The following is a 15,525-nucleotide window of genomic DNA, read 5'->3' as shown; positions in this document are numbered from 1 at the left end:
AATGGAATGGAATAGAATAGAGTAGAATGGAATAGAGTAGAGTAGAGTAGAGTGGAATGGAATGGAATGGAATGGAATGGAATGGAATGGAATGGAATGGAATGGAATGGAATAGAATTAACCAGGTTGGAAAAGACCTTCGAGATGATCCAGTCCAACCCATCACCCAACACCATCCTATCAACAAAACCTTGGCACCAAGCACCCCATCCAATCTCTTCCTGAACACCTCCAGTGATGGTGACAGAAGATGTTCCTTATTGTTGTGCAGTGTAAAGCTCAGCATGCTGCAAGGCCTGCATGGACCTGTACATACAGATTTAGCATCTAAAGTATTCCAAAGGAGAAGAAATGACGTATTATTTTGTTCAAGGGAGATCAGTTATGCTATTAGACATGGGTCATATACATCAGTGGTGGTTCCAGGGTTCTAAATCATACCATTTAAAGAGAACACTTCATGAATTCATAGCCCTAATTTTGTTGACAAGGTTTTCTGCAACAGGCCAGGCCAAATTAGAAGTGACTCTGGTATTAAAAAGTAAAACTTGACAGCTGCTATAGGAGAATGCATGAAAGGATGAGTTTATGTGTTGAGACTGCACATCTGTAAAGGGATGCACAGATAAGGAAAGTAAGCATTCAACACTGCCAAGCTCTCATAGTAGCCTAGATCTTCTTTTCACTTTTCAAATTAGATTCTGCAGTAATGCAGTGGATTTCCTGGTCCTTGGAGCTTCTGGTCTTCTATCTGACCTCTGTATTACAAGTTATGGTTGCATGCAGAGCTGAAGCCAAAAGTTTTCACCCCTATCACTGACTGTCAAAACACAGAGACTCCTGTCTGGGTGTAGATGCTTACTTTTGGAAAGGCAAGATAGATCATTTTGTTCATCTTTCCTTTCCCCATGCTCCTGCCTGCACAGGCACACACAGGCACACACCCCAACACAAAAAGACAAACCTCTAGTGATGCCATACCTCTTTAGTATTTTCCATGTGATCATAGAAAGCACTCTATAAAATATTAAAGCTTCACAGCAGCAAAAGCATCAAACCCATTAAGTAATCAGAAAGCTGAAGTAACTATCAGGTGGTCAGCTTCAAGGTTAGGGAAGGTTCCAGAGTTAATTTCCAGTCCTTTCCTCTGAGCTCTAGGCCACGAATAAGAAATTACCCTGGAATTCTTCATCGACCTTGTAATAACAAAGTTTTGTTTATACCATGGCAACCAGGGGACAGCACCAATTTCAATTTATAAGAGACACTTGTTGTTGAGGGCCTAGAAAATGTGTCTGCTTTTTAATATCTCAATGTTGTGTTAAAACAAAATCCAGTTGCTTCTGGACTTAGAAACTTAGAATGAATTAAATGACACGTGAGTAAATATATATTAATTCTTTTTTATTAAAGTATCAAAACAAACTGAAGGATATAAAACAAACTGCTTATAAGGGTTCTCCTGAATCAAGTATGCTTTAGAAGACTCATGCAACATACTGTTACTGTCCAGCTGCTTAAAGCACTGTTTCCTTGGCACAGTCACATGAACTCAAGTACCATCGTTTCTAGGGTAGCGTGCAGGAGCACGCATGCACACACACACACATACAGAAGCAGGAGAAAGCAGCTATGGCTGTGCATATGAAGAAATAAACATGGATTACCTTCTGACAATAGTAGTGGTACCATATTAACATTTGGCATGCTAAGTAAATAACATCAAGCAACAAAAGCATGACGCCGGCGTCACCAGTGATACGGTTAAAAGCAACCATACAAATTCCCTGTGGGAGACACATGAATTCTGTCTTCATACTCTGGTCTCTGTGGTAGCACTTTTATAACAGTATAGGAGGCAAACAGTTTTGCCTGCTGGTATTTGACACACAAAAGGCAAAGCCAAGGTGTACAATCCCAGGATGACGCCTTGGGTCTCTCCACGTTACAGGAGTCAAATACCAATGAACGTCGTTCAACAGGTTTATTGTAACGCACTTCACGTGTATCTGTCGTCTGACAAACAGCTGGCCCAAATCCCCGTGGAACTTGCCCTCTACGCCAGAGAAGTTGCTGCAGAGGCTCCAAACCCTGCCTACAGAACGTGAATAAAACTCTCACTGAAGTCAGTGGAAGCTCCTTCCAACATACAGAAAGATAATGGATTCTGAGGACAGAATCAGACCTAGTACGCCATCTTTGCAATACATTCACTTTTCAGATACATGAAGTACATATCTTTAAAACACGACAGAGGACATTACAATATATCCAGGTCTTAGGAAAACATACCAAGAAGTTCTGTTGCAGAATATAACGATCATACAAGGATCAGGTATGATATCTGATAGATTCATTTGGGACTTGCAGGGTAAGAAGCTTATGGCTGAGGTATCTTTTAAGTTTAGCCTTTAGAACAAAAGCACAATTGCAACACTGCATAACTGGTGTAAAACATTATGTCCTGCAAGCTCCATTCTCATTGCCTGCTTTGTTTAAAGCGTGACATTGAGCAGCTAGGCACCACTGGCGGAGGTACAGGATTTTGGAAGGTATAATGCCTGCACCAAACCATGCAAAATACTCAGTGCCTCTCATCTGTGGAAAAGATGAAGGATGAACGTTTTCAATAGTGGTGTCTCAGATACAGCTGGTAAAGTTTAGGAATCTATAATATTGAACACCATCAGATGAAAGCAAGAAACCAGCACAACACTTGTGTTTTCAGTTTTATCTTGCTCGCAGTATTTATTACCTCTACCCATGACCATATTAGTGATAAATAAGGACAATATTTCCTTTTACCAAAAAAAAAAAAATATTAAATTGTAAGGATATAGTTTATAGGATTAAGCCATCTGAGAATTTCACAGAAACATCAGACTTTAAACACTCCTAGCATCAACTGTTTTGTCCAGCAGCTCTTCTATCGGTTAAAAAACCCCAACAGCTAAGGTTAGTATTGAATAAAAAACAACAACAATTATTCACTACATCAAAACTCTTGACCCCCCCCCCCCCTTTCTAGGTAACACTTTGGTTTGATTGTGGTTGCTACTCAAATATTAAATAAAAGTAGTTGCATTCATAATTTTTCTTTTCTGAATCGTCATGGGGAAAAAAAAGTAATCCTGACCAAGATGGAAAAAGACCTCAAGCTCTTAATGCCTGTAAGAGCTGTCTGCATAAGCAGACCCACTGAAGTCAATGAAACCTCTTCTGTGAGTGAGAGCTAATAGCATGAATCAAGGCTTTGTAGGATGATTTTAAAACAAACAAACCAACCAACCCTCAACAACAACAAAAAAGGCAAAACCACAGACAAACAAACAAACAGAAAACAACAAAACTCTTCATGACTCATGAGCCTGGGATTCAGTCCTGCAGATCTTTACTCAGGCAAAACCTGTACTGTTATCTCTCCACAGTTAGTTTCCTCTTTCCAGTGGGTCTAATTCACCACGTGGTGGTACAGGCTGCTCTTCAGCAATTCAAGGAGAAACTGTAGGCCCCAAAGGGTAGTAGGAGGGGTTCAAGCTCATAAAACACAAACTTGGCTGCAAGAAACATTTCTTTGTTACACCTGCGAGGCTCTTCAAATTTAGTCTCTGAGATGAGTCACAGAAAAAAAACCCAAACCACCACACAAGTGTTGTGAAAAAAAACAACCACCAACAACAAAGCTTAGTTGAAACTAAAGGCTTTTTGTGTGTTTGTGTGTGTGTGTATGCTGAGTTAGAATGCAACACTAGGCATCAGTGCATTCTGCCAGAACTCGTCCTGGAAACTTTGAGGCTTTAAAAATACTCTCAGTCTGCTTTTCCTACCAGCAACAAGGAAAAGTGTCCATCCAGCACAGCTGTCTGTACCACGTGCATTGGAAGTCATAGTGTTCTAGCACAAACATTGTGAGTGCAGATACTGTAATACTAGCAGAGAGCTAAAACTTCTGAAGCCATTGTCTGTAGCTCCTAGGAACAGCAAGTACGACAGGTGCAAAACCTATATTTGAGGCAGAAGACTCTTCAATTTAACTGAGACCAGATCTTCCAGGGGGAAGAATCGCTGTCAAGCCAAAATGACTCTTTCCACTTAAGAAAGCAATCTGCCCTGCCTAAAGGCTCTTGACTAATAGAATCCTACACATTATGTCAGATCCTCCATGGATTCTGGTAGTTGTTAAAAACACTGTAAATATTTCCACGTATCACCTAACCTTGTAATGTGCCTTCTTTGATCTGTTGAATAAAAAGATTCCTTTCATCTTCAGGTGTCCTTCCGTTCTGTGCCCGAACTATACAAGTGGGCCTGTGAAGATTTAGCATGTATATCAAATGCTGCTTCTCATTCTTTAGCTCTTCGATCTGGGCTTTTAACTCTGCATTGATGGTTTCCAGCTTTTCAGACTCCTAGTCACAAAGGACAGACACAGCTATTAGATTGGATACTTTAAGTAGGTAATTGCAGTGTTTATCCAACAGTGCCAGGCTCTTATTGGTGAGAAAGCATATGGACAGCAAAAGAAGGAATTGCATGCTCTTGGTGTCCTGTCATGATGAAACGATACGTTCCCCCAGCTGGCAATTGTCTAAAAGCCAGACTGAGAGCTGGCCTTCAGAGAAGTTAAAAAACAAGTCCAGGCTTGTATTCACTGGCAATGACAGGTACCCAAAATGTTACTGTTATCTTCTGCAAAATTATTCTGAGCTTTTCTGGGTCAAAAATTGACCCAAAATCATCTATGTTTAATTCCCTGGACCATCACGTCACATGGTCACAAAACCGTGTTAAGCTAACAAAGTAAGGACACAGCTTCTTTTTCCCCCCTACTCCTAGATATAGGAGTAAAGACAGGTCTAGTGCTGCCCTAAAATAATTGTATATCATGGCACAGCTGGGGGCTTTGGACAGAGAATTCAAGCATAAGCTACCATGCCACTCATTTCATAAAGAAGTCAGAAAACACTTGTCCATGTTTGTAGGCTCATGGTCTCCACAAACAAGATTTTTACTTCTCTTTGTGTTCAGTGTACACAGTCAAATTAATATGATGCCTGCAGGCAAGATTGGTCACTGAAAAGAGTAATCTCTGTTCATTTTTTACCAGGCTTTCACTTAATTCCAGTTTTAATCAAATTTGGTTCTACTATAGAGCACAATAATATTTTTTAATAACTAATCTTTTGAAGGGTTTACAGAGCTCTGGGTGGCATCTTTCTGCGTGTTTCCTGTTATGACAGCACCTCATGCTATCTGTTGGGTCCTGGCAGGATGACAGATTTAGAACAGCTTGATCCAGTCACTTACTTTCTGCAAACATTCTGTTTTTTCCTTCTTTTTGTTTCGGCACTTTGCAGCAGCAATTTTATTCCTTTCCCTTCTTCGCTTTTTCCTTTCATCCTCTTCGGGAGAAAACTGCCCCATGAAAACAGATACACACAGTCTGTAAGATGGCTGTAAGCATGTGGCCTCTGTTTTGATAACTTTGGCATTTTTAAAAGCAGCACAGGTAGCACTGTCAGTGCTCATGTTGTGAATTACATAAGAAAGAATGTGTTTCTGACCTTGATTGCCATACAGTAACATGGTAATAACTCCATTAGACTTGTCAGCAGAAACCTGACTAGATTTTGGATGGATGACCTTATTGCTGTCTACAACTACCTGAAGGGAGGTTGTAGACAGGCAGAGGTTGGTCTCTTCTCCCAGGCAACCAGCACCAGAACAAGAGGACACAGTCTCAAGCTGCGCCAGGGGAGGTTTAGGCTGGAGGTCAGGAGAAAGTTCTTCACAGAAAGAGAGATTGGCCATTGGAATGTGCTGCCCAGGGAGGTGGTGGAGTCACCATCACTGGAGGTGTTTAGGAAGAGAATGGATGGGGTGCTTGGTGCCATGGTTTAGTTGATTAGATTGTGTTGGGTGATAGGTTGGACTTGATGATCTCAAAGGTCTTTTCCAACCTGGTTTATTCTACTCCTATTCTATTCCATTCCATTCCATTCCATTCTATTCTATTCTAATCCATATGATGGCTCATTTTAAATGAGTGGTACTCAAAGGACACTTGCCGAGTGCCTCCCCAGGCTGACTCCCACATCTCCCTGTCCCCTCCATTTCTCAAGGAGGAAAAAGCAGTAAGAAGCATGGGGAACAGAATGGATGTTGTGTCATGAGGGAGGCAGCAAGACAGCAACAAATTAAAGGCAGCACCAAAAAGGGGATATTAACGTGCTCCTTCAAGCTTTGGTTTGTTTCCTGTGGAGGCACAGACCAAGGTGTAGTTATTTCCTTAACTTAAGCTATTTTTCTACTTGATAAGAGAAGTGTTTTTCATAGAGATTACCTATGTGAAGTGAAAACCTAGTGCGGACATAACACTGCCATGTGTACCTCAGTCTAACCCACATGAGTCCTACTGGACTGTCCTCAGTGAAATAAAACTTCAGTAGTGACTTGTTCCAATTTCAGCCACAAGCAGGCAGAGAAACCAGACTAGCGCTTGCTCTGACCACTGTGCTTAGTCTACAATCAAAAAATAAGATACCCAATTATAGACCTCAATGTAAATCATAGAAACATAGAATTATAGAATCAGCCAGGTAGGAAAAGACCTCAGAGATCATCAAGTTCAACCGATTACCTAATACCTAACACCTCCTAGCAACTAAACCATGGCTCCAAGTGCCACATCCAATCCTTTTTTGAATACCTCCAGGGATGGTGACTCCACCACCTCCCTGGGCAGCACATTCCAATGGTCAATTACTCTTTCTATGAAGAACTTTCTCCTCATCTCCAGCCTAAACTTCCCCTGTTGCAGCTTCAGACTTTGTCCTCTTGTTCTGGTGCTGGGTGCCTGGGAGAAGAGACCAACCCCCAGCTGGCTACAACCTCCTTTAAAGGTAATTGTAGAGAGCAATAAGGTCTCCCCTGAGCCTCCTCTTCTCCAGGCTAGGCAACCCCAGCTCCCTCAGCCTCTCTTCATAGGGCTGTGCCCCAGACCTCTCCCCAGCCTCGTTGCCCTTCTCTGGACACATTCAAGTGTCTCAGTGTTCTTCCCAAATTGAGGAGCCCAGAACTGGACACAGGACTCAAGGCGTGGCCTAACCAGTGCTGAGCACAGGGCACAATGACTTCCCTGCTCCTGCTGGCCACACTATCTCTGACGCAGGCCAGGATACCATTGGCCTTCTTGGCCTCCTGGGCACACCACTGGCTCATGTTCAGGTGCCTGTCAACCACTGTCAATTGTTAGGCTTGGAAGGGACCTCAAGGATCATCCAGTTCCAATCAATGAGAATTACCAAATGAGAAATGCCAGAGGGTTTCCCAGAAGCACTTAACAGAGAGCCAAGCAGTAGGCTTGCCAGGATCAAGTACAGTGGAGAGGGTTGTCTGTAGCTGCTGATATTGTGGTGAAACATTAATATGGAATTAATAATTCCCACTTAATTGCCTTTCGAAGAGCCATACCTCTGTTTTCATGAGTGATGTTTCTACTGGCCTTTCAGAAACCGTCACGGTGTCCAGTGCAGAAGACATCCTGTGGGACTGACGCTTATTCTGAATGGCAAACCTCAGCTCTTCTTTCACCAGTGGGGTTAAATTTGCAAAATCATCAAACCCCAGTGACCCTGCAGGGGACAAAGTGGGAACAATTGCGGAGGCGCTGACTTCTAATGCAGAAACCTGGCCTGAGTGTTGGACCATCATTTTGCTGAAAGGTAAAAAGAGACAATGATAGTAATCTTTCAACAACTTCAGGAAGGCAAATAATATCTCCTGGAGGTACACATCATACTATGAATAACACTGTATTTCTTGCCTTACTTCAGTCCTGATTGCCCAATCTCTCACCCTAATCTCTCACTAGAGACAAGCAGTTAAGAATTTGGTCTCTAGCTAAAGCTTCTACTGTATAGAATAGAATAGAACAGAACAGAATAGAGGAATAGAGTAGAGTAGAATAGAATAGAGTAGAGTAGAGTAGAATAGAGTAGAGTAGAGTAGAATAGAGTAGAGTAGAGTAGAGTAGAGTAGAGTAGAGTAGAGTGGAATGGAATGGAATGGAATGGAATGGAATGGAATGGAATGGAATGGAATGGAATAAACCAGGTTGGAAGAGACCCTCAAGATCATCATGTCCAACCTATCATCCAACCCCACCTAATCAACTAAACCATGCAACCAAGCACCCTATCAAGCCTCCTCCTGAACACCTCCAGTGATGTTAACTTACATTTAGTTACTAATTAATTAGTTAATAATAGTTAATAATAATTGTTAATAATTAGTTAGTAATTAAAAATGCTGATAGCATTAACCCATCACACAGTTCCTGGGTTTTTCTGCAAGGTAGTGTTGGGGGGAAGTAGCGTGTGTAAAAGCGTACTGTGAAGGTTTAAACTGGTAATGTGTCAAATGAGAGTAGAGTGAACAGAAAAAGAATGAGGAACAAAAATCAGAAAGCAAAGAAATATCATTATTTAAAGCACAGAAAGAGCTTAAAGGTGTCTCCATCCCCAGAGCTCCACCACCCCAGATTCCAGCTTCAAATGGGCAGAGTGTACCTTGATCTCAGCTACCTTTAGGCAAAGCTCAACAAGTTCTACTAGAAACTGAAGTTTGATAACTGTGACAAGATCTGTCACAAAATTACCATGCTCCATTTTACAGAGTGGTAGATCTGGTTAAAAAACTTGTGGAAAATGGCTAATGATAAGAGCTGGCACAAAAGTCAAAGTCTGTACGGGCTCTGAGGCTTCAAAGCACAGGCATGAAGCCATTTGTTTCATTCCTTTGCTCTTGTAAACGCTGAAACTGTCCTCATGTGCCTTCAGCCAAGGATCTGAAATTCTCCAATATTTATGGTCAGATCTCCTGCTGGCATAAGCCTGTGTGACTGAAGAGACTTCAGGGGAATTATGCAAATGGACACCTATGGAGGAACCTCATTTCTGGTAGTTTTGCTAAGAAAATGAACCTACCCAACAGTGCTCTCTACTTTCTTCTTTTTAGTCATTCTTATGAATTTTTTAGCCAGTTTTGGAGGGAGAGAGGCCCCTTGTGTTCTTTGCAACAAATGGTGACCCCGCTGAGGGAGAAAGAGGCAAAACTCAGCAGTTAGCCACCCAAACATCATGGGCAACCTAGCTAGCTGATGCACACAGCTCTGCACGACACAAGCCATCTTTTACCCAGGAGAGGTGAGATAAGAAGTCTGCATGAAAGCTGAGCCCTTTTTGTGAGTGGCACAAGGGGCAAAATGTGCAAATCCTTAGGAAAACAGATTGGAGTACTTCCTTTGGTCAAAAAGCAATTTGTGTTAAATTGGATTTTACTCTTTTCCAGAGGGGGGCCACAAAGATCATCACGGGGCTGGAACATCTCTCCTATGAGGACAGGCTGAGGCAGCTGGGGTTGTTCAGCCTGGAGAAGGGAAGGCTTCGGGGAGACCAAATAGCATCCTTCAGTACCTGAAGGGGGCCTACAAGAAGGCTAAAGAGAGACTATTTACTAAGGCCTGCAGTGGTAGGATGAGGGCCAATGGCTTCAAACTAGAGAAGAGTAGATTTAGATTGGATGTTAGGAACAAGATCTTTACCATGAGGGTGGTAGAACACTGGAAGAAGTTGCCCAGGGAAGGTAGTTGAGGCCCCATCTCTGGAGATATTTAAGGTCAGGCTCGACAAGGATCTGAGCAACCTGATCTAGGGGAGGATATCCCTGCTGATTGCACGGTGGTTGGACTAGATGACCTTGGGAGGACCCTTCCAACACAAACCATACTGTGATTCTATGATTCTACGTTGATTTTCCAGCTTTCTTTGACGTGGAAATTTTGAGGGTGGTTTTTTTTTAACAGCTGCATGGGTAATTACAGCTTGATTAGGACCGTAATAATTACAGCAAAGTCAGTTGTCATTAACTTAGTGCAGGTACGAAAATAGCTGCCTCAGGGCAGCAGTATGGGCAAGTCAAATTTCCACATGGTCAACCCAGAATTGCACAGTTCCTTGTACACTACTTCTGTAACTCAGCAAGAAATGGTTGGGGTCACATGCCTTGACAAGAGATACCTAGAAATACACTGGAAATCCACACTGGTAGAAACGAGAATGGACTCTGGTACCTTGCTAAGTGACATAAACATTAAAATCTGGGGCAGTGTTTTTGACAGTTGGTAGGAAATACCATGTCCAGCTGCAGCCTTCCTCACTTTTTTCCTCAGACAGTCACCACAGAAAAGTTGAACATTTCCTGAAGTCTTAGGGTGAAATCCTGAACCCATCAAGAGGACTTTTCCTGTTGACCTCAGTGAGGCCAGGATTTCACCCAGAGTTATTAGAGATGAGGAAATTATTTGGAACAATTTGTTTTTCAGAAAGACCTTGGGAAATTTATGTAATTCTCTTCAGAAAGCCCCTGCCCATGAGTCACATTTAAAGCACTGATACAGTTTAATCCTATAATCTCAGAAAGCTAGCAGTTACTCTTTTCCAACAAGTCAGAAACAGCCCTGTAATTTCCACCTGAAGTTCTCCCAGCAATATTTAGCATTTAGCAGCATTCAGCTATTCAACTCATTTAAACAGGCTTAATGCCACGTGACTCTGAACCTCTCATTGCTAGCAGAAATTTCAGTTAAGTCCACTGAATCATTCTCCTTGGCCACCAGCAATGGCTTCATTCAACAAAGTTAATGCTGCATAATTCAATCAACCCAGGAGTCTTAAATTAACAATAGAACTGGTTCTCCAGACTACAGAATAATTAATTGGGCTACTCATTTGTGAGCTCTGTTGGTCTATTAAATTATTTTTCATTTTAGGTGAACTTTTAATTAAAGTCAGCAGCGGCAGCAGTGGGAACCAAGAATATTTGTGCCTAAGAGATTGTGTTAATTGTGGATTTCTACAAGCTAGTGCTAAATGTACCACAAGCCCCACCAAAACCCTAGTGTATTTTCTTCAGGAACTCTCATCTGTCTGTCACTAGTGCAAAAAAAAGGAGTGGTAGGGTGCCCATGGGGAGGGGAAGCACAGGGGCGTTAAGTGTCCTTGACCACAGAAACTTGATGTTCTCCTGCCTGAACAGCACGGTGACCTTCCAGATAGCCTGAAAAGCATCTCTATTTACTCAAGACTTTAGGGAAGGGAGGGCCTACAGGTGGCTGAGGCTTGTTTAAGGATTTCTGCCGTGAGTCAAAGCCCCTTTTCCACAGCTGTTTGCCACTTGTTTGCTTTCCTGGGCCTCCTTCTTGGGGCAGAGCTTCTGGACAGTGTCTGATAGGGTAGGCTTCCAGTCTACTGATGGGATCATCATGAGCCTCTGCCATATCAATAACAAAACCAATCAGCCTTATGTCAAAGCTGCTCAGTAAGGTTCCCTTTTCATAACAGCAAGGTAGATGTTCTCACGTTTCTGAGGAACAAATCTGCTTTTAGAAATGCTTTACAGGGAGGAAAATTAGATTTTGCTATTTAAAAAAAAACAACTAATGCAACAAGTTGTGTTTCCTTTTCCTCATTTTTGTACAAATTGTGCCTGTCTATAAGCCATCAAGAGCCCTATCTCATTTTGCCTGTGTTTGTAAAGGCTGAGGAAACAGTAGGAAGAAGAATATCAAGCCTTAAATCATGGCAATGTCTCGGTTTACTTTGTTAGAACTTCTAAAGTTACTGGCAATGCAGGTGCTGAACATCTCACAGACTTGCACCACCAAGGTACAGCTTGTTCCCAGCATGAGTTAATGCTGCATTACTTTCTCCTTAGTTTTGGAATTCTTCAAAGAGAACAGATTTTTCTAATGACATTATCCCCACCAATTCAGGTAGATCCAAACAACTTCACTCATTCATTCCCTTCCTACTTTTTGTTTGTTCTTTTGCTGATGATTCCTTCCATCTACAGTGAACTTCTACATCTCATCTGCCAATGTTTTAATTCAAGACATACTTCCCAGCTATGCATTTCTATTATTTAAGGGTATTGTTGTTTATTACCAGCATTAACAGTGACTACTCTCAGTCTTATCCCTTTTTTTGCTTAACTGCAGATGGCTGACTGTGCCTCTTGGTTTTATTTCTTCATATGAATTCCTGTTCTGGTGCTGATGCAATAAACCCCGATAACCATTGAGGTTAATCTTAAACAGCACTAAGAGCAATTACAGTTCACAACCTCTGTGCACGCTGCTTGACCTCAAGCTTTCTGACATCCCGCATCATTCCCGAACCATTTTCTGCTGCCTTCCAGCTTGTCAAATGCTGTTACTACGAGAGAATTGATTTCCAACAGGAAACTAGTTCTCTGAAATAAGTTTGCTGTTGTGTCACGCCTGACTCGATTAGGCAACAGTTCAGCAACTGATCTTCAGGTCAAGACACGGGGACAGAAGGAAAAGTGAATGTCCCCGGCTCAGCCTGGGAGTTCCCGCTCTTTTGATGCGCCCGTACCAGCCGCAGCTATTCGCGGCGGCGCGGGGAGACTCACAGCCTGGCCAGTCCCTCCTGCCTCCGCGGACACTCGGGGGCCACCCCTGGCCGCCCCAAACCGCCCGTCCGCTCCGCGGCAGCCCCGCCGGCTCCCGCTCCTTGGCGCGTTCCCTCCGCCGAGGCCGCCACCGCGCGGTGCCGAGCGGCGCTGCCGGCCCGGCCCGGGGAAAGCCGGGGCTCGGTGAGCTCCCTCCCGGCGCTCACATCTGGCGGCAGTACGCAGGGCACAGGGCTCGCCCGGATGGTAGCGCCGGGGGCGGGCGAGCGGGCGAGGGGCTCCGGCGGGGGCTCCGGCGCTTTTCCCCGGGGCTCCCGGGAGGCGACGGCACTGCCGCACCCGAACTTCGCTCCGGCAGCGAAACTTTTCCTCGCCTCGGCCCGCGGACCCATCGGCGGGCATCTCTCAGTGGCGGGACAAACCTCCCACGGAGCTCAGCCCCTTGACCCCTCCGGCACGGATCTCTGTGTCTTCCTTCCCACTCCCACCTACCTTCCTCCCGCCGCCGCTGCTTTCTTGGACCGAGGGAAGGGGCTCCGCACCCACCCCACAGCGCTAGCGTCCCGGTGGCCGTTCCCTCTTATCCGCTTGCTTCCTCAGGGAGAGCAGCTCTCGCCGCTCGCCGCTCCTCTGCCTCTAGCCTCGGTTGCATCACCCCCCTTATATAGCCGAGCGGGCAGCGCTGGTATTTACTCTGGCGGCGAGTCCCGGGCTGATGTCATGCTATTAATAGCCTCCCCGAAAGAGGGAGGAGGGAAGCGGAGCCTGTAGCGGTGATGCAAGGTTTCCCCGCCGGCACGGCTCGGCACGGCGCGGTCAGCACTGTGCCGTGCCGTGCCGTGCCGAGTCGTGCGGGGCGGCATCATAGGTCCCCCACCACATCCATCGGCTCCCTGACAGAGGAAACAGGGAGTCCCTATATGAGAGCCCTGTGATGAAGGGGCTTTTGCTTGCTTTATTTGCTTCTATAGCCTCCTGGCTTGTTAAACGGCAGAAGCTGCCTTCTAGCAGCCCCCAAAGTGCTAAGACGTGTCAGAAAAGACACTGAGCCAGGAGAGACGGAGAAAGTTTACAAAGTTATCCACTACGATAATATCCCGTATACAAGTCATACTAACTTGTCATTGAAACAATCTTTAAGTCTCTGTACTAGGCATGGCAAGATCAGGACAGTTGCGTGACTGAGTACTTTACATTGGACATTTACATGAGTACTTTAACTAAAGCAATAAAAAGTGTACAAAACGTATACCTCGATTCAGTGCTCCAAATAATTAACTTCGTAATGTCTGATGTGGCTCTGTCTGGATAGTAGGGTAGTACGTCTCAAGTAGTATATTAATTGCTGGGAGACTTTTACCAGCGACATCGATTTCTAACACTAGTTTGAAAGTCCCTCTGTGCATAAAGCTGCCTGGGTGTACACCCACAGATGTGCACATTGGCCACACAGGCAGGAATAATAGTTTTTCAAGTGTTCCAGTGCTAGCACGCTCAACTTTGCAAACTCCGCGCTCCTATTTTAGATTTAATTTTCTGCTTTTGGGAAAGGCGGCGGGGGGGGGGCAAGGAGAGAGGGGAGAATCCGGTGAGGAAGGGGTGTGGAGCAGTGACGTTGGCTCTCCTCCTGTGGAAGGTGCAGTCACTCCCTGTTCTCCTCACACAATGAAGTGCACTTTGCCGAGGGCAGGAGCGAGCTCCTCTGACCTACCTGGCAGCAATCTGCTTACAGCTCGTGCAAGCTGCAGGCATTTCTTTTTTTTCCCCACTCACCTACAGATAAATCATCCTCAGCCCTTTCAAAACACGTTTATTGCCTTATCTTTATTAATCTAGGTAAATCAATGTCAAGCATAATGCCAGGCAAAAAAACCTTTGCTCTTCAGAAAGGTCTAGAGGAGCAAACTTTTATGTTTCATCTTGGTGCAGCCTGTGAAGTTCTTTTTTGCTCCAGAGGCATAACTGTATAATTCGTGCTTTGTTCGAGCACAGCTGGCATCATTTTTCTCAAGCCTAGAAGAAGAAGGAGGGAAAAAAAAAATCCCTCTCAAGCAGAGGCCAAATGTGGAAAATTTATTCTCAAAAGATAATTGGCTGGAAAGTTGTGAGCATGAAGTTATTGTGGAAACGAGCTAGCAACATCAGTTTCAGTGACCACGAACAGGTGCCTGCTGTAATTCTGACAGAGATTTAGCAACAGCCCCTTCCTATTCAGCAAGCTGTAACAGAAGTGGAAATTTGTTTAGAGCGTTTTCAGCTAAGCAGAGCGATGACACAGGATAATGAAGTGTGTGGGGGGAGCAGCTCCTTCCTTCAGTGTTTGTAGAAGTACCTTTGAAATCTAAGTGTCGTTATCCTGTTGGTAAGGGTCACTGACATCTACTCAACAACCACAACATTTCACCAAGCAGGCAGATGGTTATTTTGCTCTGAAACCATGTTGGATTATGCAAAACAAAAGCCAAGAAATTTCGGTTTTGTACAATGCTGCTTCACCGCTGCTGGTACTATTACCGCCCCTGAGCTACAGCCAGTACTGAAAACTGACAGCAAACCAGTTGTGCTCATTCTTGAACTGCTCCTGAAGTGAGCCAGCTCCTCCCTGCAAAGCAAACAGAGAGGCTGTTCCTGTGCACATTTAAGATTAGGCCACTGAAACATGTCGTGGCTTGAAAATCTTCTGTGGAAAAAAAACAGAAAACGAAACCTCCGTGAAACATAAACCCAGTTCCACCCTGTCACAGAGGTTTTACCCTGCTTCCCTTTAAACCCAAATCTGCAGTGAGGATGTAGGATCACACTCCAGCCAAAAAAAAACACCAAACCAAAACCACCACCACAACAAAAGAGACCACAATAAAAGAAATTAATAATTAAGTCTATCAGGAAGTTAAAGCAAAACCCAGTAGAGCCATCCGATCCTCTGACGTCCTTTGCCACTTCCATTCTCCATCTCAGAAATATCTTTCATTTGCCTCCCCCTGAACATTTATTTGTCATTTTCCATTTAATTTCCCTCTTTCTTCACCA

The 15,525-nt window shown here is 44.1% G+C and overlaps 1 protein-coding gene across 2 annotated transcripts; it reads right to left on the bottom strand.

The window, feature by feature from the left end:
- Window positions 1-3,772: 3,772 nt before the first annotated feature.
- Window positions 3,773-13,120, bottom strand: ATF3 (activating transcription factor 3). Of its 2 annotated transcripts, none has more exons than XM_054167984.1 (4): window positions 12,988-13,120; window positions 7,474-7,717; window positions 5,308-5,415; window positions 3,773-4,409 (listed from the first exon to the last, which is right to left on the bottom strand). In XM_054167984.1, exons 2-4 carry the CDS (start codon window positions 7,711-7,713, stop codon window positions 4,212-4,214), a joined length of 546 nt encoding a protein of 181 aa, XP_054023959.1. In that variant the 5' UTR covers window positions 7,714-7,717; window positions 12,988-13,120; the 3' UTR covers window positions 3,773-4,211. The 2 variants fall into 2 exon arrangements, with proteins under 2 accessions (XP_054023959.1, XP_054023960.1); XM_054167985.1 differs by having other exon boundaries at window positions 7,474-7,634.
- Between the last annotated feature and the right edge of the window lie 2,405 nt (window positions 13,121-15,525).

Source organism: Dryobates pubescens, chromosome 2 (assembly GCF_014839835.1).
Source record: "Dryobates pubescens isolate bDryPub1 chromosome 2, bDryPub1.pri, whole genome shotgun sequence".
NCBI lineage: Eukaryota > Metazoa > Chordata > Aves > Piciformes > Picidae > Dryobates > Dryobates pubescens.
This window is presented reverse-complemented; position numbering and strand designations above follow the sequence as displayed.